General features: G+C 41.9%; 1 protein-coding gene across 2 annotated transcripts in view; it reads right to left on the bottom strand.

Moving 5' to 3' along the window:
- LOC146856095 (chloride anion exchanger-like) overlaps window positions 1-24,102 on the bottom strand; it is a 503,531-nt gene that overhangs the window by 78,844 nt on the left and 400,585 nt on the right. For both annotated transcript variants that reach the window (XM_085654115.1, XM_085654116.1), the window contains 4 exons: window positions 22,366-22,472; window positions 14,310-14,379; window positions 14,022-14,114; window positions 2,984-3,079 (listed from right to left, as the gene is read on the bottom strand). In XM_085654115.1, coding sequence (XP_085510241.1) covers window positions 2,984-3,079; window positions 14,022-14,114; window positions 14,310-14,379; window positions 22,366-22,472 — 366 coding nt within the window. The remainder of the gene's footprint in view (window positions 1-2,983; window positions 3,080-14,021; window positions 14,115-14,309; window positions 14,380-22,365; window positions 22,473-24,102) is intronic.

The raw sequence follows: 24,102 nt of genomic DNA, 5'->3' as shown, positions 1-24,102 counted from the left end.
AAGATGGGTATGGAAAACTGAGCACTAGCGGGGGCACTGCCAAACGCCAAGAGGGATACTAGGGAATACATAAGAAGCCATTACCGGATCAATGCAAGAAGTTGTAGTCAATTTTCTAACTGTGAAGGGAGCATGAGAGATGTATGCATACAGGAGTACATTTGCAGAGAACACAGCCACTGAAATGTTAACACTGATCGAAATATAGCGGATGTTGGATCTGTACGGGTGATACCTGTGAAAATGCTCAATAGAAAAACATGTTTCAAAGATTTACTCCATTCGAGTACATGTATTTTTTTTTGTCTCTTCCACTACTTTTTCCTCTCTCGTTCCGTTGTGTGCTCTTTTTTATTCCCCACTCACCCACTCCCTCATGCTCCCAGTTTCTATGTAAAAATATGTGTATTTTCTATTTTAATTATGAAGGCCTGGCTGCTGCAATTTGCTTCTGGGCCGCTCACTTTTTCCTCTCATCCCCTCCACGTGCTCTATTTCATTCTCCCGCCCTGCTTCCTGTCTGTCCAAAATGTATTTTCTTTGCAGTACTCAGCAACTGCAAAGCGCTGGCAAGCTGCTTGCATACTTTTTGGCACTTTACACCGACTTTTTTGTTTTTTAACATTTTAATTTGACATTCCAACATGGCCGTTAACTATGTTGGAATTGTAAATGATAAATGTCTGCTGCAGCACAACGATCAAGCACACATCACGATGTGTGTGGGTGCATTGGCCACCATCTTGGAATGTTTTTTTAATTTTTTTTTACAGAAAACTCATGGCAAAGTTGACAACCATGCATATAACACATCGTAAGGCATGAACACGCCTTATATTACTAAAGGGCATTGGCTAAACCAATAGTTCTGCCTTTTAGACCCAAGATATATTGGCTTTGCTAAAGTTTCTTTAAGCTAAGGACAAATGGGATCTTTGTACACAAAAGACAGGGTGGATATGCTATATCGATTTGCACATCATCAAAAGTACATAAGTTTTGAAACGTAATTCATCAAGTATGGTATTATAGACATTCAATTTTGTGTGCTAATACAGTGCGTGATACTTATCCACCTCAAGTATCGAATATATTGAGATCACAAGGTGACTCTCAAGATTAGCTTCACACCAAAGGCACTGTAGCACACCATGAAAAATTATTCAATTTTCAGTTCAATATCCTTAGGTCCATTCCATAGCACTGAATATCACAAGAAAGTTCAAATATTGATCCAATTCCACGTCGCGAGCACTTGCAACTATAGACGCGATGCGGTCGTAACACTTAACAGCAGTGAGGACGTAACACGGTCCCAGGGTTGAATCATATTGGATACCAATTAATTTGGACTCTACACACTTAAAATGACGATGACCGGACTTATTATTATGCACTTTGCATTTGGACAGTGGATGAGATTCATCATTTAGAAATCATGAGAATTGTTGCGATAGGACTTGAATGGGAACTGATACCTTATGCGAGCCAACATATGCAAGAATATTTTACTTTGGAGCCTTGAGGAAGCCCATTGGGCGAAATGTGCGTCGGCTGCCTATGAATTGGAAATGGCTGTTTTTGTGAATTTGGAATAAAGGCCAATCATTAACAACTCAACGTGGAATTGGATCAATATTTGAACTTTCTTGTGATATTCAGTGCTATGGAATGGACCTAAGGATATTGAATTGAAAATTGAATAATTTTTCATGGTGTGCTAAAGTGCCTTTGGTGTGAATATAAATGGGATCTGGTGTAATTTCCCATGTGTTTGATATGGATGTCCTGGCTTAGATTTAGGTGTTTTTACTTGAACCTTTTTGTGGAATGTTTGTTTTGGGGACAAAAATATCACCCTTTGTAATTGTTTGCAGTATTGTATTAGCCTTTATACAAAAAAGGCTGTGGTGATAAAATACCAATTAGAGGGTGCTTTTATTAAACTTACAAAAATACAATGTGTGCAGAATTTGGTTAGGAAATGTAGTGAAATCACGGGAAAGAAGACTAAAACCGGAAATGTCCCATGTGTAGTTAGATTTATTAACAGAAGTTGCAAACATGAAGATAAGGCCTGCGTGGACTACTGAAGACGTGTGAGAACTGGAGGGAAGTATTTGCTCCTAGGAGAATATTGAATTTTCATTGGCTGAATACGAAAGAGCACGCCAACATGCATTGCAATAAGGCTTTATACTGTCTTCTAAAAGTGTGTTTTCTCAACCATTTTGCCACTCTATGAGAGCCATACTCTGCGCTTTACCTCTTGCTGATTTGTATTTGCTACTGCCAATGCTTCTTTACCCTATGCGGTTTTAAGATTCTACTGAATCTTTTGAACCTCTCCTTGTGGGAAGTTCTGCAACTATTGATTACTGATTTTGAGCTTCATGCTCTATTCTCACTCTTGCCTCTCACTTTTAAATTCTTCTTGGGTTGGTTCTGTTTCGCCCCATTCTTAGAATAGGGATTCTTTCCTCTATGGAATGTGCTGAATACATTATTTTGATGTGATTTGCTCTAACCATATTTTTATTATCAATTCTGTAATCTGATTGAGATTTGATTAATTAATAAAGATTCTGAACTTTTAATTAGAAAATAAAACCCTTCAAAACTACCTACACCACTCATTATTGTCTGAACTTAGAATATTATTGTAATTGTGACGTGTGTGATTATAGCTCCTTCCATCTCAGAAAACGATGGAAAAGTCTGTTGTCAAGGAAGATGGGAAGAGAAAGAGCAAAAATCCTCACACCAGTCAGGTTAAAGTACAGCTTTCCTCTGCAGCACAAGGGCACAGTCACCCACAGTGCTCTGTTCATCTACACTACTTTACCGGTCGCCGTAACCCACAATATGAGAGATGCATCCAATTCAAAGTGCAACTGAAATACGAAAAGGAAAATGGTACGACGACTCTCTTATAGAAATACAGAATTAAATGTATCTGAGGAGAATCGATTGAAAAACTTACAGGGGTCATGCGCAGCTCTCCCTTTTTCAGAAGCTTCCTGATTTTTCTCAACGCTTTATTTCGCTTTCGCAAAATCCTCACTGGATCAAAACCGACCTGCAAAGAGAACATTCATCAGTTGGGAGAAGATTTAAAGCAGGTTTCCATTATCCAATTCCAATATAACAGACTGCTGCTCACATAAAAAATATAAACAAAGCTACGCATGCCACGTGCAGACATTTTACTGGAATTTACATTAAAAAAGACAAATGTTGTAGTTGATAAAGTCAAAAGTTTGGAGCAAAAACTAGGAAAGAATGAGTTTGAATTTTAATAGTCCAAGGAATTTGCAAACCTTGCCTTAGCCATAAACACCCTTTCCCTTACTACATCCCTTAACTTTTCATTATGGAAAGCAACCAGAACCCGGACCTTAAGAGTGACCCTTTTTCTTTACCCACATCTAACATAAACCTTATAATTTACTCTGTTTTAATCTATATTTCCTTAGCGTATGTTTTAAGTAAGCTTTATTTTGCTTTCTTTTTCCCCAAAATTGTTTTCTTTCAACACTTTTGTTTATGAGACATTTAATTTTTGACTTCAAGTTTTTCAAAGTATTGTATTTAATTAAACTTCTGACTTGATACCGTACAAAAGCAAAAGGCCAATGATAAATCAAAGTTCCATTTTACTACTACTTCATACGGTAAGGGCCTCATGATGCGTACCCCAGTGTGGGGCAGTTAATTCCACACCTTCAGCAATAATATAGCCGTATAGCCCACTGTAGTGGGCTATACTGGCCATTTAAGGTCTGCTCCATTGGCTCAAGCCTTTAACAAGGGAGCAGGACTTTAATGCCCATACAGTCCAGCTACCGAAAGCTATAAGGAAATGAGAACATTTTGCCACTAGATGACAGAATGTTCTAACAAATAAAAAAAAAAGGACTCATGGATCCTGAGGGTACTGAAATCTACTCGGGTTCTGTGAGGCCTTTGTTCGTAGCAACATCTGTGAAGGACAACACTGGAATGTTGGCGCTCCGGGCTTCAACTGCCCATTAAAAGCCCGAAGCACTCCATTGTTTTCAATGGAGCTCACAACATTCTAATGTTCTAATATTAGTGGAATCCCATTAACGCTGAGATGAGAATTAACAGGAATTCTAAGATGAAGCCAGAGAATCCCCTGGGAAATGAGTACTTACACTGAGAATCAGTAATTCTAGGTACAGTTACCCTAATAATTTCTCTTTCACTCATCAATTTCCCTGTACGGTGTTTTTGTTTTTGATGGACCTTGTAATTCATGATTGGGACTTTGTTAGCAGCCCCATGGGAAATTCCAGAAGACTAATACTGTGGTCCTCAGTTGGTAAGATAGCTCAGTGAAGAAAAGCATTTATAACCAAGAGCTGCGTGTCACCTTAAGGTCACAGACTCAAATCCAGTTGGGTCACTCAGCCATTCATCTTTCTAAAGTTGATTAAAATTAGTACCTTTGAGCTGATTAATAACTAACCTCTCTTATCATTACCTTGAGACTATATAATTCAAAATGTTCCTTTATTAGTGTAGTAATTATTATTTTCACAGTACAGAACAGGCTGCAAGAGCGTGGCTTTCTCATACATGTGGAGTTCTGCAACTGGCATAGCCATGACAGGCAGGGGACATAACACATTCTTTGTCAAGCTAGAAGAACTTTAAAATATTCACAAATGTATGTTGCTCATAAAGGTCAAACAGGAACATTGGGCCTTATCTAGAGTTTGGTAGAGCAGGAACATTGCTATGAAGCAGAGATGTTCTGGTCCGCCAAAACTGCAAGGCATGGCAGATATGGGAAGAGACAACTTAAAAATGCATATACGCGCAACAACCTTGTTGAAATAATGGTGGATATTGCTTTAATGATGTTTGGTGTGCTCCTAGGGGTGGCGTCCTCCGATCAGAAACGTCGTAGTAAGTGTAGATATCAGCACATCCTGGGTAGCGATGTGTCCCCCTGTGCACTACTGATGGTCCATAACAGGCTCCTCAAATTAAATTCAACTCTTAATTCAGATTCAATTCATGCTTTATTGAGATCCCCATATTAGACATATTTTCATTTCAGTGGTTAATTCAATTTTTTTAAAATTATTATAATGACTGGATATTGGTGTTGATCCAATACATTTCGGGTGTTCACATAGAAAACCCACAGACCGCAACAACACCCTGCATTATGGGAGTTTCCATTAAGAATCACTCAAACGTCATTTACCATATTCCCAGATGTTGAGGGTAAAACGGATAGTATTGAATCCATTGACAGCTACTAAGCGCATCGAAGAGATGGCAACATGTTTCAAACAAAGAGGTTCCCCCAATACAGTAGTGGAAGAAGCCAGACAAAGAACTGATTCAAGTACCAGAGCACACCTTTTACAGAAGACCACATGTACATCAACTAATCGCATGGTAATTGCATCAAAATTTTCAACTGCAACCAAAACCTTCAAACGAATTATAAAGCAACATTGGCCGATATTGACACAGGAACAGGATTTCAAACAATTGTTCTCAGAACCACTGATTTTTGCATTTAACAGAAGTAAAAACGTGGGAGAAATACTAAAAAACGTCCAAGAGGACATTAAAGAGAACTACCGAGGAACAATTGCTTGTCACAATTGTAATAATTGTCATAATATCATACAGGGAGCAGTTATCACTCACCCAAGAAAAGGAAACAAGATCAAACTACGAGTAATAGCCACATGCGACACAACGAACGTCAACTATTTACTTAAACGTCCATGCGGATATGTATATATAGGAAAAACAGAACGCAAGAATTAAGTTAGAATTAATGAACACAAATCCAACATACGGACTAAAAATTCGAAGTCGGTTGTTGCCAATCACTTCAACGAACAACATCCTAATATAGGTCAACTCAAATTCTTGATCGTAGAAACTGTGAACAAAAAAGAGGGTCAAGACACGAGAAAATATCTTCTCCAAAGGGAGAACTACTAGATTAAAAGGTTGGACAGCTTGAAACCACATGGGATGAATGATCGTATGGAATATTCTTGTTATTTATAACCACGTTGGGTTACATTTACACAGATAACTCATTGTCCATATTGTATTGTTCCTATAGATACCTGCTTTATTACTTTATGAGTATTGTACTCTGTACATAATAACACCCTTTCAAGGTGTAGAGTTCTTCCTTTATTCGTTTGATCTTGAATTATTGTGCAAGTGGAACCGCATTCACCTAACTATATGACACTGTCATTGTTTTACTTAGTCTATTAGTGTGGTTTTTGTTTTCTGGTTAGTTTTGGTCATATCGTTTTCACTGTCACTTACTCGATTGGAGCACTAACACTCACTATTCTTTACCATCACACTCTAAGATGGCCGCCAAATCTAGTACCACACACCTTTAGTCCTATTTCGATATTCATCTTCACATCCGGACACTTTTAAAATCCTCGTTTTGTACACCATTCAACGGTTACCCATGCCGCGAACGAAAGAACGGCTTTGTACAGCCATTCGACTGGATTGTAAGTTTAACTACCTTTTACCCCTTTGTAAGAGCACTTTTCTTAAGAGCACGATTTTTAAGAGCATGATTTTCTTTCACCAAGCCGACAACTAAAAACGATAAACAATATACGCGTTAAAGCTCACAGTGCGTCTGACGTTACCTCACCCTGTAATTCACTCCATTGCAACTTCGAGCACTTAAATCTTCGCTGATTCTTCTATATGCATCAACATTTTTTGCCGGTTACCTTCGATACGTAAAAGCACATAGTCCCAGGCTATCACTGATAGCAGTCACCCATCACGGTTAAACCTTGTCACTACGGTTTATAACAACACGGGCACAATTATATTAGAACGGCTTCACCATCGCACATGTTCACTTCTACATACTAACTGAAATACCCCCCACATTAGTCGTATTTGCCGACATTCACTGGAAGACAAGAATCTATATATATTAACGTCACCACTCATAAGAGAACATTATGAATGTGTCGACATATTGTTTTTTCGTCCCCTCATTGTATTATACCTTATTTTTAGGATTGTTTCCCTGACGAAGGGTTAACACCCAAAATGAATTAGATCAACACCAATATCCAGTCATTATAATTTTTAAAAAAAATGGAACTAATGAAATTAAAATATATCTAATATGAGGATCTCAATAAGGCATGAATTGAATCTGAATTAAGAGTTGAATTTAATTTGAGGAGCCTATTATGGCCATCAGTAGTGCACAGGGGGACACATCGCTACACAGGATGTGCTGATATCTACAAGATATGGGAAGAGAAAACGGAGAATGGAACTCAAGAACAGGGAGAAAACTCCTTGCACGTCGAGGTTATTTTTTTTTTGTGTAGAGAAATGTAGCTCCTACTTTGGGAGTTAGGTTTCTCTAAACAAAAAAGTATGCAGAGCAGGAACTTTTAATATGGCGTCCACCTGGCAAACCCTCAAGCCTCATTTACAATAAAAAGACGCAGCGATGGGCCGCAAGTCATTATGTTGCGCTGAGTGGCATAATTTTAAAAGCACAGGGATGCGTTGGATTTCCATCAATACGATGCATCTGTGCACTTCCCCCTGCACTGTCGCACAACTGGATGCCATGCACCAGCGTAGGCACCCTTGCGGCATGTTGCAAGGGTGCCTGCGTTGTGCAGGAAGGGACACCTGCCTGCACAAAAACAATAATTGATGGCATTTCCCTTTTTCAACCATGGAATGCCGCTTTCATGCAGAGTAATGCTGTAAAGGAAACCATAGTTAAAAAGCTATGAAAAGTCCAGCATGGTGACTTTATGTGACTATGTAAATATGGGCAGGCACCCTGCGCCACCAGTGTGTCAAAAAGAAGTGACGCACCGATGGGGCAATGGACTTGTAAATTAGGCCCTCAGGGCTGTTTGGGATGCTGCGTCTTCACAGCAGGGAAATCTCTTCCAGGCATGCAGTACTCTCTAAATGTAGTGGATGGTGCTCTGCAGGACCAGCAGACTGCCCCTGGGTCTAAATGATGCCCTTAGTCATGCACCAGTTGGATGTGACAATCCTCTGTCATATCTTCTGTTTTAAGGTCCTGCATTAGCTGAATTTCTGGTCATCCTCAACGAAAATTAGTCATGCCTATCAGCTACCTTCAATTAAGTGCAATCTATTAATTGGCTCGTCAAGTACTATGACCCTGAATTGCATTGGCCGCTTCAGGATGAAATCAAAACCGCAGTGCTCGATGTTTATCAGGTGTGATAATTATCACTTATCACAAGTTTTTAGGGAAGAACGCACGAATCTTAGTGCTTAACGCACCAAAATCGCAATTCCAGTTATTTTTCCTCTGATAAATTTCTGCAGGTTTGATCTCCTGATATTTATTTAAAAAAATTAATAATTGCGAGGAGTTACCACACATATCACAAATGTCTCATGCAGTTTCTGAACTTCCCAGCTTGCTTATTGCAAGAGTGTCATCAGATTTCTATGCGTACACAATTCCATATAATGTGCACGTCCTCCCTTGCAAAAAGCTTGTCACAGTAAGAATTTGATGCATTCATTCCTACATGTCCTCTATTGACTACCCCACAGGTTGACTTATTTCCTAATCCCTCCTGGAATTAGTCGGCCTCCTCTCACTGTTATTCCATCCCTCATGCCCAACGCAACTTCTAGGGGTGGATGTGCCCTTACGCTTTCGTGAATTCTCTTTATTTCGGAAGACATGTTTGATAACTTCAATGTAGCTTAACAATTTACCACTATTTTCCACTATTTCTCTTTCACCACCATTAACACTTGCCTGACATTCAGTGCCATTTGTGCTCCTAAACTATAAGAAGCAGAACCTAATGCAAAGATTTTGGGATTTCCATTTTCCATAGCACTAAGCCCTTTTAAGGCCATTTGTTGCAATTGAGAGTCCACTTGGGGCCATATATTACAATCTAGCCCCCTCGAGTGGACATTTGTTGTTGCAACATAAGGAATATGCTACTTACCAGTATGCATCTGTTCTTGGCATGTAGAGCTGCAGAGTTGTACACTTAGCATAGGTCGCGACCTATGCTAAGTGTACAATCTGCAGCTCATATGCCTCGAACGGAATATGCTACTTACCAGTATGCATCTGTTCTTGGCATGTAGAGCTGCAGAGTTGTACACTTAGCATAGGTGGCGACCTATGCTAAGTGTACAATCTGCAGCTCATATGCCTCGAACAGCAGTTTTCGTCGATGGCCTTAATGCAGCATCCACCCATGTATAAATCCGTCCTTTATATCATGCATCAAAGTACGAAAAAAGGGTCAGAATTAGGATGAAGGCCAAGTGGGTTACTCATCAGTACTCAGTAGGACGTCAATCTTCATGTCTACAACATCACACCTGAAAAGGACAACTTTACCAAGAACAGCAACTCAAGTCCTTAAAAAAATTATACTGTGTTTCAAAGAGAAGGACTAAGAACAGTGCTTAATTCGAACCAGTGGTTTCAGGTGGGGCCCGATGTCACTCATTTTTGGGAACCAGAACTTATTTTTTCTCATCAGATTGACCCAGAGCAAAAGAGAGAAAAAAGGTAAAAGGTGTATGATAAAGGTTGAAAAAACAGTGGTAGAGGGAGCGAAGAGGGATGAAAAAGAACCTTCAAGAGTGAAACAACGTCAATGAGTGTCTGATGGTGCATTAAAGAGACATGAGGTGGAATCAAGAGTATGCAGCCTTGGTATTCGGCACCCTGACCTTTATAACACCGGCAGAGGGCTTCTGTGCAAAACATTGGGCACTGGCATATATTCTTTTACAAATAAAACACGGGGTAAGAAATAGTGCTGACAGCTATAACTCAGTAAATGAAGCTCTCTAGCAGGACTTCAATGTGGAATGCAGAACATATGTTGGGGTCGAATATCCCAAAACAATGACCAAGCCCAATGTAAGGGAATATATGAGAATTATCAATGTACCATTTCTTCTAGAGCCAAATGCAGGCCATTTACCCTCCATTAAAGGCTGGATACTGAAGGAAAACAAAGGGAGGGAGTCTGACCAGGTTGCAAAACAAACAACTTTCTCTGCCATTCGTTGGTCAGATGAGGAAAGGCAGATTTTAGGTACGTCATCCACCTGCAGATTTTACGTGTGAACTACATTGACCTTTTTATCACTGGTTAGAGTTTTTTGGGTTGCTTGGTGTCCGGTTGACCTTGATGTGTTCTTGTGGTCACAATTTTGTCATCCGTCTTGATTTCACCTCCTTCTTGAAGAGGGTGAGTGATATAATGGTGTAAGTTTCTGGTGGGCGGGAGTTCCAAACTCTGGGTGCTGCTTCAGGGAAGGTGTGTGAGTAGCCCCTACTTTTCTTGCATCTCAGAGGCTTGAGTAGAAGGGAATTTACACTGCGTTGTGGGCGGCTGCATCCTAGGTGATGAGGACATGCTAGATACTTATGGGACGATAGTTCGCCGATTTGTGTGTCAACCATGCGGTATTGAGTGAAATTCTGGCTTCAATGGTAAGCCACTGTATGGCTGCTAGGGAGGGCATTAATGTGGTCAAATATGTTGGTTCTGTTTACTTCTCTTGTTGCCACGTTCAATGTCACTTAACTTCAGAGGGTCCAGGTGCGCTTTTGGGGTTCCGACTAGGGTGGCAATTCCTTAGTCAATTATGACTTACACCAGGGCTTGGACTACATCCTTGAAATCCGTTGGCGACGTGAATGGTTTCACCTTCTTTAGTAGACTCAGTTGGAATTGAGGATTTCCTGTGGTTACGCTGATGTGGGCTTGCATGTTAATTTATTATTAGTTTTTTTTTTTGCAAGTGATATACTGCCTGTAGATACTCTTTGCACCCTGATTGTACAAAACGTGTTTTCGATGTTGACGTTGGAAGGGAGCTTCCTGCTCTGTTTCAGCTGGTTCCAAATTCCAACGCCAATCTTTGTTGTTAATCAATAAAAAAAAATGACAGTGATGCCGTGATATCCTACTGATACTAGGGGTGGGCGGAATTTGCGGAATTAACCTTCGCAAATTATCGCGAGAATGTTTAAAATTATCGCAAACAAGCAGAAATATCGCAAAGATGCGGAAGTTTTTTTCCGGCATGTTCGCGAGATTTTCTGCATGGTTGCGGGTCGCCAACTTACCCATGTGGTTGCTTGCGGGCGCGGCCATCTTGTTTTGAGTTGTTCTCGCGGTGCATGATCGCGAGAAGAAAGACGTGATCGCGCGACGCATGACGTCACTGCGGGCGCGAACTGTCGCGAGACAGCGCAAATGGCTAAAAACAATACAACATCTCATGGAGAACGCGACCGGATCAAGAAAACTTGTCGGCGAACGCAGGGATTCAGGTAAGGCGATCGCGCGCGCGCGAGAATGTATCATTTTACAGCGCGAGCAAGAAACAAATTATCGCCAAGCTGCGGAAACCGGAATTTTTGACATTTTCGCGCTCTCCGCGGAACGCAAAAATGTCAAATTATCGCAATTTCCGCGAACGGAACGAAATTTTTGCCCAGGCCTAACTGATACGGCAATCAGCAAAAACAACATAACTGAACATTCAAAATTTCGAAGAAGAAATGTAATGATTTATGAAAGGCGGCCCTGAGTTACACAAATTGCACAGTGCCTCGTGGTGCAAATGACAAAGAAAAATCTGGCCTGTGGTTGACAGGGCGATTGTGTTCAGAGCAAGATGTCGTTATTGAGAAAACATGCAGTGTGATGACCGAGGTTCCCATTTTGTCTCATCATATAAGTTCTTTACACTGCACGTGTCCCAGAAAGAGCCGCGGTGGACTCAAGTGGTCATTTAGATCCTGTCAGATAGTCTGCTTGTCCGTCAAGGGTCAGAGGCCATGGCCTTTGCCCCCTTGGCAGAAGACCGGCCGCCATACTTAGAGATCCCCCTCCACCTGGCTCTCTTCACACAGGCGCCATGTTTAAAGCACCCACTCGGCAAACGTTTTTATATAGAGGAAATTAACTTCCAAAGTGGGAGCTTGTTTTCCTGAAATAAAAAAACAAATGGCCGTACCATGGAAGGATTTTTCGCCCTGCACATTGGGCCCTGCCTGCTACATTTGTACTCAGTGACTGTTGCCCTCCATTTTAAATTGCATTAAACAATGTATCAAATTATAGCGGTTTAATTGCCCTGTAATGGTTCATGGCATAAAGCGTGTCCACAACTGCGACTGGTGTGTTTGAATACATTTTTATTACAGATCACACTAAAAACGATTTACAAAGTCCCCCACCTGCTCGAAGGTTGTGGTGCGAATACCAATGATCCCGCCTCTTTCCTCTTTAATCCACCACCAGACACTCCCTGCCTCTTTATCTCGCTCCTGCAGGGTCTTTTTCCTCCATGCTTTCTCCCTTTGTCACTGCTTTTCAGTCTTTCTCTTCATCTTCCTTTCTCCCTTCTATGTTTTTCTCCCTCTTGCCCTCGGTTAAAGTCTAATGAGAAAAAACAAGTGCCTGTCCTGAATAATGAGTGTCTGTGGGGCCCACGTGCAACCACTGCACATGTATTTTTTTGGTTGTGTGCTCAGTTTGCAGTAGTAGCAGTCGGTGAAACATGGAAATCAGTGCTGTGTTTAAGTTATTCAAAATTTCGTCTGACAGAAATATTGTGTCCTAAATATGGTTTACAAAAATGTATTTCATTAAAGTGTAGATTTTTTATTGTTAACTTAAATTAACGATATTTTTGAAAAACATATTTTAGGAACACATTTTTTGTCAGGCGATGTTTTGCAACCATACCCTGAAATCTTAGGAATACAGTTTTGTGAAAAAGTGGTAAATTTCCACAATACCCAGGTGGAGGAAGTTTACTCATTAAGCATTTACGAGTTATCCTGTCAGCCAGGCCCAGAACGACCCCTTAGGAGTGACGTGGACCTCTTTCTTATTCCGAAAGTTTTTTTGTGGTCTACACTGATGTACTGGGTGATCAAGAATGGAGGCAACAGAGCAGTGGCTACAGTACTCAATCCTTGGCTTACTTTTCAGAAATCGATCAATACAGAGCACAGATTGTTCACCACGTTAATGTTGGAGGTAGGCACTAAGAAGTATCCCATAATATCTTACGCCGATTATTTCTGTATGTTACCTGGAGAGGGTGACAGAGCTGGACTAACTGAAATTAATAATATTGGTTGGGAATGAATCTATAACCCACATAGATGCTCCAAACTATTTTATTTTGCGAACAAACTAATCACATGACTTTATTTTGTAGTCATCATATTTTAAGCTCAACTAAGAATTCTTATTAATGTCATTGAGATTACTGTGTGTATGGCCTGTGTCTTTTCCTATCATATATCTCTCCGAGAAGGAATGTGGTAGAGGAACATTTAGGGATGTTGAGTGAAACACTGAATATGAATCTTGCCGGATCATACTAGAATGGTGCATTCCTGGCCAGTTTAACTCTCTATTGTATAGTATTGTTTAACATTTTCCATGGCGTATCTGGCGGAAAACTGCACTGTGATGATGGTGCTATTTAGTGACAGTGAGGGCATGATGCTTGGTTTTGTTTTTTAGCTAAACGCCTGAATGCTCTACAAGAGGGATATTCCAACAGTGGTCTACAAGGGTCAGATCATGCCAGATGTCAATGATCCCCAATCAGATTCTCTTCTGGATAAGCTACAAATCCAGTGTGGCGGGCACTCTTGAACCAATGTTGTAACAACGTAGCTCTATAGCGATCAGGAGAAAGATAGACCAATAATGTACCTGATCCACCACTATGTTGCTCCACCTTCCTTTATAAATTCACCACTGCGATTACCTACACGCACACTGAATTTGTCACATACCCCATTGTTTACACCTGCCATTGCACAATGAGTAAACCGGCGTACTGTTCTCTTTCGTGAAGGCTCTGCCATTTCACTGACATTAATGACTTACAACAAGGTATCACTCTCAGAACAGCCTATAAAACCAATCACTCACAGATGATCTCAGCTTGCTTCGGAAGAAATCAATGTTTGCGAAAAAGATTGGAGACGGGCATCTGAAAATCTTCAAACCTTCCATCTCATAGATCTGGGAAAAGAGAGAAGTATTTAATGCATGGGGTGCTCCAAACTGCGATTTGCGCAGAGAACTGTGCCATGTGCCAAAGAGCACGAATAAAACATGCCGCTGAATGCAAACTCATCCTACTCATCCGTCATAGTGTATATTAGTGTTCATACATTTGTGCAGCTAAATGTACAGAACATAGGAACTGCTCATCACCTCTCTGTAGTCTTTTCTGTTTCTGTAGATGTCATGGCCACCAACATTAGCCTCAAGGGTGCAGAGTGGACTGTAAAGAAAAAGAGAATTGGTTATTTACGAGTTACTGATGCACTCAGAGTGTATTACTAGCTGGTTTACAGATAAAAGCAGCATACTGCGGCACACAACTAGGGAATATTGCAAAATTTATCTTGCCAGCACTGTAGTGTAAAATATCTGCCTGTTTTTCATCTCAACAAACATCCAGCAAAGTGTGGAAGTGGATTTTGAGGGAGTACATGTAGATAAGAAGCTGCCAACAGGAAGAGAGTAGGTACCAAAGATTGAAATATGGAACAATAATGCATGAAGGGGTGTTGGATGGAGTCCGCAGCAGTGGAATGGAGTGTCTGGTCACAGCACTGTGGGAAGGTGGCAGAATTAACGTGTAAGCTTTGGATGACAGATGAGAGAGTGAATATATGAATGAGGACTTGCCAATGAGTAGAAAGTGGTAACAAAGGTTGAATATTGGAGCAGCGGTAAATGAAGGGTGAGGCAGTGGCGGGTGGAAACAGGAGAAATAGAGTGGAGCCAATGTAAATGGTACTGCATAAAAAAGTTGTAAGCAATAGAGGAGTGTATCAGCAGAGTGCATGTGAGGTTTCCCCTGTGGTACCTAGAGAAGGAGCCTGCTCCAGACCTTTGAAACAGAACCAAAGCCCGACAGCACCAAACCTTCCAAGAAAGAAAGCAGTTTTTTAGGGTTAAGAAAATCAATAGAGCTTGTTAATCAAAAGTCACAGGAGATCCTATACAACTTACGTGAGGGAACGCATTGAAGCATGTACCATCTTAGATGTATTCTACCAGAACTAAGAACCCAGCCTTAGCATCAGGCACACCCAACTCTTAACCAGTGAGGAGCAAATTAAGCAACAGAGAAGGAGAAGCACTGGATAGCTCCTATCTTTATTGGGCATTGCAAGTGGAATGCAACAAACCATCAGACACATTCTACTTTGCCAACATCCTGCCTCAGCCTATCCATACACAAATACATTACAATAGCCTTCTTTTAAAGGTGTAATCAAGGAAAATTCATATTTTGGCTGTAAGCTCTGTTATGGGACTAGACATTATTTTGGGATAAGGAACAAATTTAAGTACTACTGAGACCAATCATGCCTGAACGGTAGACAATAAAGACAGACCGCAGGGATACCATAGAATGCTTGAGGCATAATTTTAGTGAGAAGTTTTCACTTTATTTAATTGCTGTGCTCCATTCTTAGTCAAACGTTTAATGGTCTTTAAGTGTTGAGGTAATTATTTGAATCAGTAATATAACTGAGAGTTGATCACACCAGTATTACAGACTATGTTCCTGTTATCTTTACTTTACCTTTTTTTTTTTTTTTAAAAACCTTTATTTCTTCAAGAGTCTGGACACAGCTATTCAGCCGACAACCCGGAGGTTCGGCAGCTTCGATAGAGAAGGACAAAGAAGCGTCCACATTGCATTAAAGGAGCAGTGAAAAGATTCCATTTTTAAGTAAACACAAACACACAACAAACCCCAGCAAGGCAAGAACGCTGAATGCCCATGGTGATAGCCCCCCAGGGGAGGCCGGACCCCATTCATCTAACAGTCACAGTACTGTGATAAGAGGAAGAAGGGGGACAGCAGAGGCCCAAGAAGTCAATTAATCACCACATCTTATATACTGAGCTGGAAAGAATGTCAAGAAGAAAGCTGTTCCTCGGGGGGATCCAAATCAGGGGCAAGACATATTCCCCCCCTGTATTGATTCCACCGCCCGCAGATGGCGTGCCACTTCCGAGGGCGGCCTCTAGCGCAATATACTGTCTTCTCCCTGAGCATACTCCAATCCATATTTTCTTTCCACGCGGTCAATGTGGGGGGCCCCACGGAGCCCCACAATCGCGCGATATCTCTCTTAGCGACCATGTTACCCAGAGTCACCCATTGGGTCTGTGCCGCATTGTGATCAGTGGGCCCCCAGACATTCAGGAGACAACACCGCACTTCCGGCTGCATAGCAATGCCCGTCACCTCCCCCATCACTGCATGGACTCTCCTCCAGAATTCTGCGATGACACCACATTCCCAGATGATATGCAGGAAAGTACCCACCATACCACATCCCCTCCTACATAGGCCTTCCTCAGAAAATCCCATATGAACCAGCCTTGGCCCCGTCACATACACTCGATGCAGTATTTTGAGCTGCACCAGCCTCAGACGCGACGGGATCGCAACCTCCTTGGGAGAGGAAACAGCAGACTGCCAATCCTCGTCATCCAACTCGAGTCCATCCCTAGTCCACTGGTCCCGCAGCCCCAGAAGCGCATCCGCCCGGACGTTTATCAATTTCTTGTAGATGAGCGAGATCGTGCTCTCAGGCATATGGCCATCAAGGATCCGGTCCTCCAAAGGAGAAGACTCAGGCACCTTCTCACCCTCCACAAGGACTGACCGGAGGGCATGACGCACCTGAACATAGCGGAAAAACTCGGAAGTCCCCAGCTCAAACTCCTTCTGCAACTCTTCAAAGGACTTCACCCTCCCCTTAATCAGCACATCTCCGACCCTGGAGATGCCGATCAGGTCCCATTTATCAAAACCTTTTGTATGCCAAAGCCTACCCAATCTTTCAGATTCAAACAGCGGGGTAGCGAGGGTGAGCCTATCCTTCCAGCCCAGCGAGTCAGTTGCCCTCTTCCACACACGCACCGCCACCCCAGTGGGCCCCGTGAGGGACGAGTCCAGGGACCGCGAGTACAACGCCCTGTGATAGTTACCACCACGCAGCAACCACCTATCCATGGCATAACCAGGGCTGAGGGCAGGGCCATAGAGACCATGATTAATCGCGCTCAGCTGGGTACCTTTTTAAATACAAAGGTAAAAGCCCTCACATTGTAAAAAAGAAAGTTCTTACCCATATAACTACAGCACTGAATGATATGTTTGTCAGGCCTTGCCTCTCTTCAAAACTTGGATTGTTATTCATGTGCGTAGGATGGGCTAGTCCTTTTTAGGTCTCGCCTGAGCCAGCGCTTTAGCGCTGCTCTCGCGAGAGCTTTTGTAAAAGGGGGATTTGGAAGTGCAAACCAGTGCTTTCAGGCCGCCAACTACAGTGCATGTGCGCCGGGCGTGCGCACCATTTGGCAGCCTGCGTGATCATTTCGCGGCCGCTTTGATGTTCTCAGTGAGCCGCGCGGCCACTGAGAACATCAAAGCGGCCGCGAAAGTGCACACCATTTGCCACCCCCTCCCTTATCCCACTTCCTGCTTGTTAAAGTACACTTTCCCTCTGAGCCCAGTCTTCATCCGCATGTACCTACACCGTGCTGGCTCAAGAGAAGTAAACTGCACGTTTAAAAAAAAGACACATATGCATCAGTTTGTAATAACGACACCGTTTGGGCAGCATGCAGGGGTTGCAAACATTGGCACACAGCATGCAGTGAGACTAACACAGCAAGCAGAACATACATGAAGGGAGACTGCAGCATGGTACAACATGTACTGGGCCACCACCTTCAACAAGAAGTCTTTGCAAAATCTGAGGAGAATCAATTCCCATGGGACAGAAAGGGGCCAACCACTTACTTGCAACAGGGAAGGTTTCTTCGTGTGGGTGCGATTTTTGCAGACTACTTAAGTGTGTTTCCCTTCCTACTATTAATATTCATGAAGCATACATGTCGAAATGGGCAAGCCTGCTCTCTCCTTAGAATACCAAACTTACTGCAATAGATTTCCAGACAAATCGGAATAGAGGAACGCTGATCTCCTGTAGTGCATACAGAAGCACTAGGTCACTGACACAGAAACGAGGCTGGCATATATCTTCTCCGTATTCATACATTACCTTACTTTTCACTTCAGTTAACTGCATCCTTGTGGAGCACGGAGCTTATTTGTTTCCGTCTCCGACTATTTGCAGTTGGGACTTGCATTGTAATTACCACTGGTGTAATAATCATTTTGGCACTGTGACAAATCTGCACATAGTGGGAGAAAGGTTTAACCCCTTCAGTGCCCGCCCCTTTCCCCGCCCAGTGCCGGCCGTTGCATTAGCGGGCGGGGTCTATGACGAGCTGGACTCGTCATGGGCACAGCGCCACCGCGGCCCATGACGAGTCCAGCTCCTCATGGGCACTGAAGGGGTTAAAAAAAAACTCTACTTTTTTTTTTTTAAGTCCCTTAGGAATAACTGTTGTATACATGCTACAGCAAAACAAAACAAGCATTTGCAATACAATAGGTCTCGTATTTACACGAGTTTGAGCTATTGGCATTGCAAATAACAATACCTATTATTTTGGTTTTCGTTTTTAAAACTTAAATAAAGGGCTTTGTCATTTACAATGCCAATAGCTTAAACTCGCATTAATGCGAGACCTATTGCATTGCAAATGCTTGTTTAGGTCTGGCGTTAGCCAAGACCTTTTGACTTAACTAAAATATTTATAAAGTACTTGCCTACAGGAGCTTTCAGCCACCTCTCTTCATCCACTGGCCTGTTGTTGTGTCAGTCACATTTTGCTTCTGCCCCCTATAGCAGTGTTTAACTTCACTTTGAATGCCTGCATTTTACACTCTCACAAGGAGCACATCCACACACAAGCTCGTTCTCATCATTGCCAATGTTTTTGTTTTTACTTTATAATTACTTTAGTGTTGCCTTTGTGTTTATAGCCTGATATGAAAGCAGGCTGCTTCTGAAGCACATTCCATCTTTATCAGATCCCATCTCCTGTCACTGCAGTTGTAAATTCTCTTTGCAGTTCTTAGGTTTTCAGACTGCTTCTATTTCACTATACCAGATTTCCATTTGAAACTGTTCTGTATTAAGTTGTCCTCTCTTTACTTCTTCCTTCCTTTCTTTCTTGCCTTGTTATTGTCTACCTTCTTCCTTCCTTTCTTTCTTGCCTTGTTATTGTCTACCTTCTTTCTTCCCTCCCTCCTTTCTTCCTTTGTTAAAGGAAAGAGGCGTTCAGTCAACGCGAAACTGATTGACATTTTAGATCAGTTTTAACCAAGACCTTTGGAATTTACTAAAATGATGAGCTTAAGTGCAATGAAGAAAAGTCAGAGATCTTGCTATTTGGTAAATTCCCCCCTAAATTTAGAGAGCAGGTCTGGCCTCCTGAGTTCCCATTGCCTACCTCATCTGGGACGCTAGCTAAAAATTTGAGGGTATGGTTTGATTAGTCTCTCTTTTTTGACACACATTAATAAGCTGGCTGGTTGTTGCATCGGTCTGCTTAAAACTCTCAGAAGATTTTTTCCTCTTCTACCTCAAGCGGCGAGGAAACTGGTCACTTGTGCATTGATTCTGCCATGGCTGGATTATGCCAATGCCCTTTATGCTGGCATCCCGGGCTACCTGTTGAAGAAGTTACAGGTGGTTCAAAATATGGCAGCCAGACTCTTATTGGGCATTTCGGCTAGGAACAGTGTTCGTCATCAGCTGCGTTCTCTCTACTGGCTCCCCATGGTGGATAGAGTTAAATTTAAATTATTAGTTTTGGCCCACCGTGCTTTGCACGGTTGCCTTCCTCTCTACCTACAGAGACGTCTTTCCTTCTATGTTCCTGCGCGATCCCTGCGATCTTCGTCCCTATGCTTCGCACAGGTTCCTCATTTCAAGTTCCAGAGGCTAGGGGGCAGCTCTTTTGCGGTGAAGGCTGCTGTTGCCTGGAATGCCCTTCCTCTTGCCCTGCGTACCATCCAGGACACAGCAGCCTTTAAGAAGAAACTGAAAACTCATCTATTTTCTTGAATTTCACTTCCCACACCCCGCTAGGCACCACGCCGGGACACTCAAGAGTAGCTGTGCGCGCTACAAATTCATGTAACATGTTACTTAGAGGGGTTCAGATAGACGTCATCCATTAGTCTGTGCTTGACGTCATGTACATTTTCTTCTGCCCACTCCAGCATGCTTTAAGGCTGGTGGAAACCATGTATGAGCGCACTTCAGCCATTGGCTGACGTTACTACCAATTACAGCATGTCCCCTTTCACAAGGAACACATCCACACACAAAGTAGTTCCCTTCAGTGCCAGGGAGTACTTTGGTGATATGTGGTTTGTTTTTTTGGGCTGATGAGGGCCTGGCATAGTGTCAAACGACAAAGGTTTGCAAAAACCATGACAAAACAAAACAAGAATTGCCAGAAGGCTGGCCAAGCCAATGCCCGACCTATTGGCTCTGCCAATGCTTGTCTTAGTAGCTCATTCCTTCTCTTCCTGACTTTACCGGACTTTATGCATGCCCCCAGAGTATATTGCTTTCTATTGTAGATTTCTCGAGAAATCGTAGATCGTTCCCCAGGGGAGTGAAGCCCAAAGGGATACGCAGTTAGTGCACCTTAATGAGAATCACGTATTCTCTACAGTTAGAAATAATCATGTATCACTGAGCAAAGTGATCTCAAGAAGACTGAAAATGGCAAGCTAAGAGTGAGCAATCCTGAGGGGTGGGAATTGCTATATACACCAAAAGATTTAGCCTACTAATTTGTTATTTACGATTCTCCTAGCCACAGATCTTTTGCAAGGCTGACTTACTACCTCTCATCCATAAAGTACTTTCTCTCATGCTCTACAGCGCCCCTCCAGCTCATGAAAGGCATGCACTGCCTCCCCACTGAGGTCTTGGGACAATACCGGTGCTTGGTACATTTTTTTGGTCCTTGGTACATGGATGAGAATTATGGCACAAATCAGCCATTTTGGTTGATCCACGTCTGTTTTTTTCTATGTCCGGACAACCAAAGCACCTTTATTTTCTTGTCCCACATTTTGGTGTGTATTTAAGCATTATTTAAAACTATTTTGCTCTGCTGGAGATCTGATAAAAGTTGCAGAATAAGCGTGATTAGCTTTTCAGCATTTTTTTTTCACCCAGCCATTAGTTACCTTCTTCTAAAAACATTAAAATAGTCACTTTTTGGTCTGTTGCACAATTCGCCTATACGCCTGAATATTTTAGAAAGCATGCGAATCAATTTTATCGACAGAACGTTTATTTCAGCCAGCTTCTTGGCCATTTTTAATTGACACGATAACTAATTTAACTTCTTCCTTCTCTATATATATTCATTTTCTGTCATCCTTTAATGAGATGGAACCCAATTTTTTATTCTCTTAAAGTATGCTTTCAGTTTTGTGGAGGCATGTTTACTGTTTCCACAGAAATGTAGATTACTAATTACCAAGGCCTCATCCTAGACAGATTCTCGACATCAAAAGACACAAAGACCAGTTCAGGAAGTAAACATTTATTTTTTGTACTCGGCAACATTTGTTTTTGGGAGTTTTATATATTGGGAACTCGACGGAAAGGTATCAGAGGACACGAGCACCAGTTGCGTTACAGGTCGACATATTAATTTTTTGTTAGGCACGGGGAGATTAAGTTATTTGCCCAGAATCACAGGATGTTCAGCGTCCCTGCCAAGACTAAAACCTGGTCCACCAGCTTCGAGGTCGACCTCTCTAGCGGTTAGGCCACATCCTCTCCTTGCTGACCGGGTACTTAAAGGGTTTTGCGATTTACAGTGATCAGAGGAATTGACAGAATTTCACTAGCTCCGAATTTGGTTTGTTGACTTCCAGTGCCTAATGAGACGTCTATTGAAGTAATGTATGGTTTCCATGCAGCTGTCTATCGAAGATGACAAAACACCATTACAGTCTCTTGTTTCCACGACGAACAGAGTTGTTTGTGAGGTTAGATAATATATTTTGAATCGCAGTATGTCTAAGTTCTTCGTAGTAAGATTAACTCTGAAGCTTTGTTTTAACTTAAAGACCTGACCATCAAATGTTTTATTGGCACCTGGCATCATACTGCGGCCCCATGGAACAAAGCCTCTGTCTAGAAACAATATACTCTATATTTTCATCAGCATACATATATCTATATCAAATAAATATACTGTACAACACATTCAGATACTTCTTACATGTACAATGGTTGTTGGGGTGAATCATACTGGCAGAAATGTAGCATGGTGAAATTGTACTTACAACTGGGCGCGGAAAATCACGGTCGCTAGTTCAAATCCCACACCAGCAGCAAGACCAATGTCCAGATCCAGCAACACGGAGGAAATGAAGGTCGCCACCCACACCAGCTGTGAAGAAAACCACCAATCTCAGATCCTGTAGACTTTACAGATGAAAAACCATGATCCAAAGGCTAAATAGAAAATGTGTATCTATGTATAGGGTGAGTGGGTTTGCCCTCAGGCAAGGTAGGAAAATGGAGGAACCCACTCCTAGGATTTGCAGCTTTTTCAAACCCTGACATTGGTTTCAACTCCCCAAACCACTCCCAACGCTTACCCCTAACACTTGCCATCAACCGGTAATCCCAACTACAAACCCTAAACATAATCTCAACCCATAACCCTAAGCTCCTGCTGGAGTGTACTTTATAAGGTATAAATTATAGACAGATAAGTAAGTATCATAGGAGTATATTTTGTAATATTCTTACGGCTAATTCTATTTTAATAGACAAAGAGTCTCATGTTCATGGTCTAAGTTTCAAAAGACTCATGAAAATGTGCTTATCTTAATTAGGACACCAGGTAAGATTTTAGGACTTTCTTTCGAATATTTTACAACAGAGGAAACGCAACACAACATGCACACGCGTGCAGTTTTGAGACTAATACATCTGGCACTGAGTTGGATCATGGTTGTGGATTACAATCTGCACCTGAGTAGGGAATGTCTGGCTTTGGAGGCAGCCATTACATTGAGTTGGGCTCTGAATGAGAGACTAAGGCCATAATGAGAGATCATGTTTACTAATTGGAAGCCATCTTTAGTATTGTCCAAAACAGGATGACTAGGGAGGTGTGGACTGCAAGAAAATGACATCTATTTAGTTTTGTTAATATAAAGGTATTATGAAAATATTGTACATACAACAGATTCAAATCAGCACTTACCAATGGAGTCAAGGGTCAGGTAGGGAACCAATAAGGTGAAGTATAAATGTATAAACATGGTGCCCAAAATTCAAGAGAATTAGTCAGCATAGCAGAGGGAGAAAAAGGGACGTTTAAAGAACATTTGCATTATTTATTTACTAAAAGGTTTTTATAGGATACTGCATGTTGCCATTCGGTTACTTCAGTGCGCTCAATACAGGAAAATATATCTTGCTGATGAGAGGGCACAATGGAGTCCAATTATAGAGGGCCAGTGGACAGTTCTGGACATTCTTTGATCGTGAACCTTTTTCTGAGATGGGTTTAATTAAAGGCCAGTCGGAAAGGTTCCGTGTTCAGAGGTCTAACTAAACTTTGGTTGAACAGATATGGAGACGTTCAGTTAGGGACTCTGGTGTGGGCATGAGGGTGTAGCTGTGTGTGGAGGCATGTAGTATGTTTGTCCTAGTAAAATCTTAACCCTGGCTTGTACTGGGAGGTAAGAAAGTACTCAGTGAGCAGATTGAAAGTGACCTCACTTAAGAAAGTTAAGCCACATTCTGGATGGCTCGTTCCAAAGTCTTTGAAGAGTAGCAGAGTTTTTGAATGCCAGCCTTGGCCCAATTCATGCTCAGAAAAATCTCTCCATTTAGTAGGACACAGGGACCAAGCGGTAAGTAGTGTTGGTTTGAGTCTCTGGACTGTTTCCAGTGAGAAGTGGATTGTGCGTTATCAGAACAGATTTTGAAATTCATCTTGTAGTGGTCAATCTTTTGTTCCAGTGGCCATGTGTAAGGGACAGTGAACAGATTATGAAAAGAAG

This window comes from Triturus cristatus, chromosome 4_1, assembly GCF_964204655.1.
Source record: "Triturus cristatus chromosome 4_1, aTriCri1.1, whole genome shotgun sequence".
Lineage (NCBI taxonomy): Eukaryota > Metazoa > Chordata > Amphibia > Caudata > Salamandridae > Triturus > Triturus cristatus.
The sequence above is the reverse complement of the archived record's forward strand: the minus strand, read 5'-3'. Positions and strand labels throughout refer to the sequence as shown.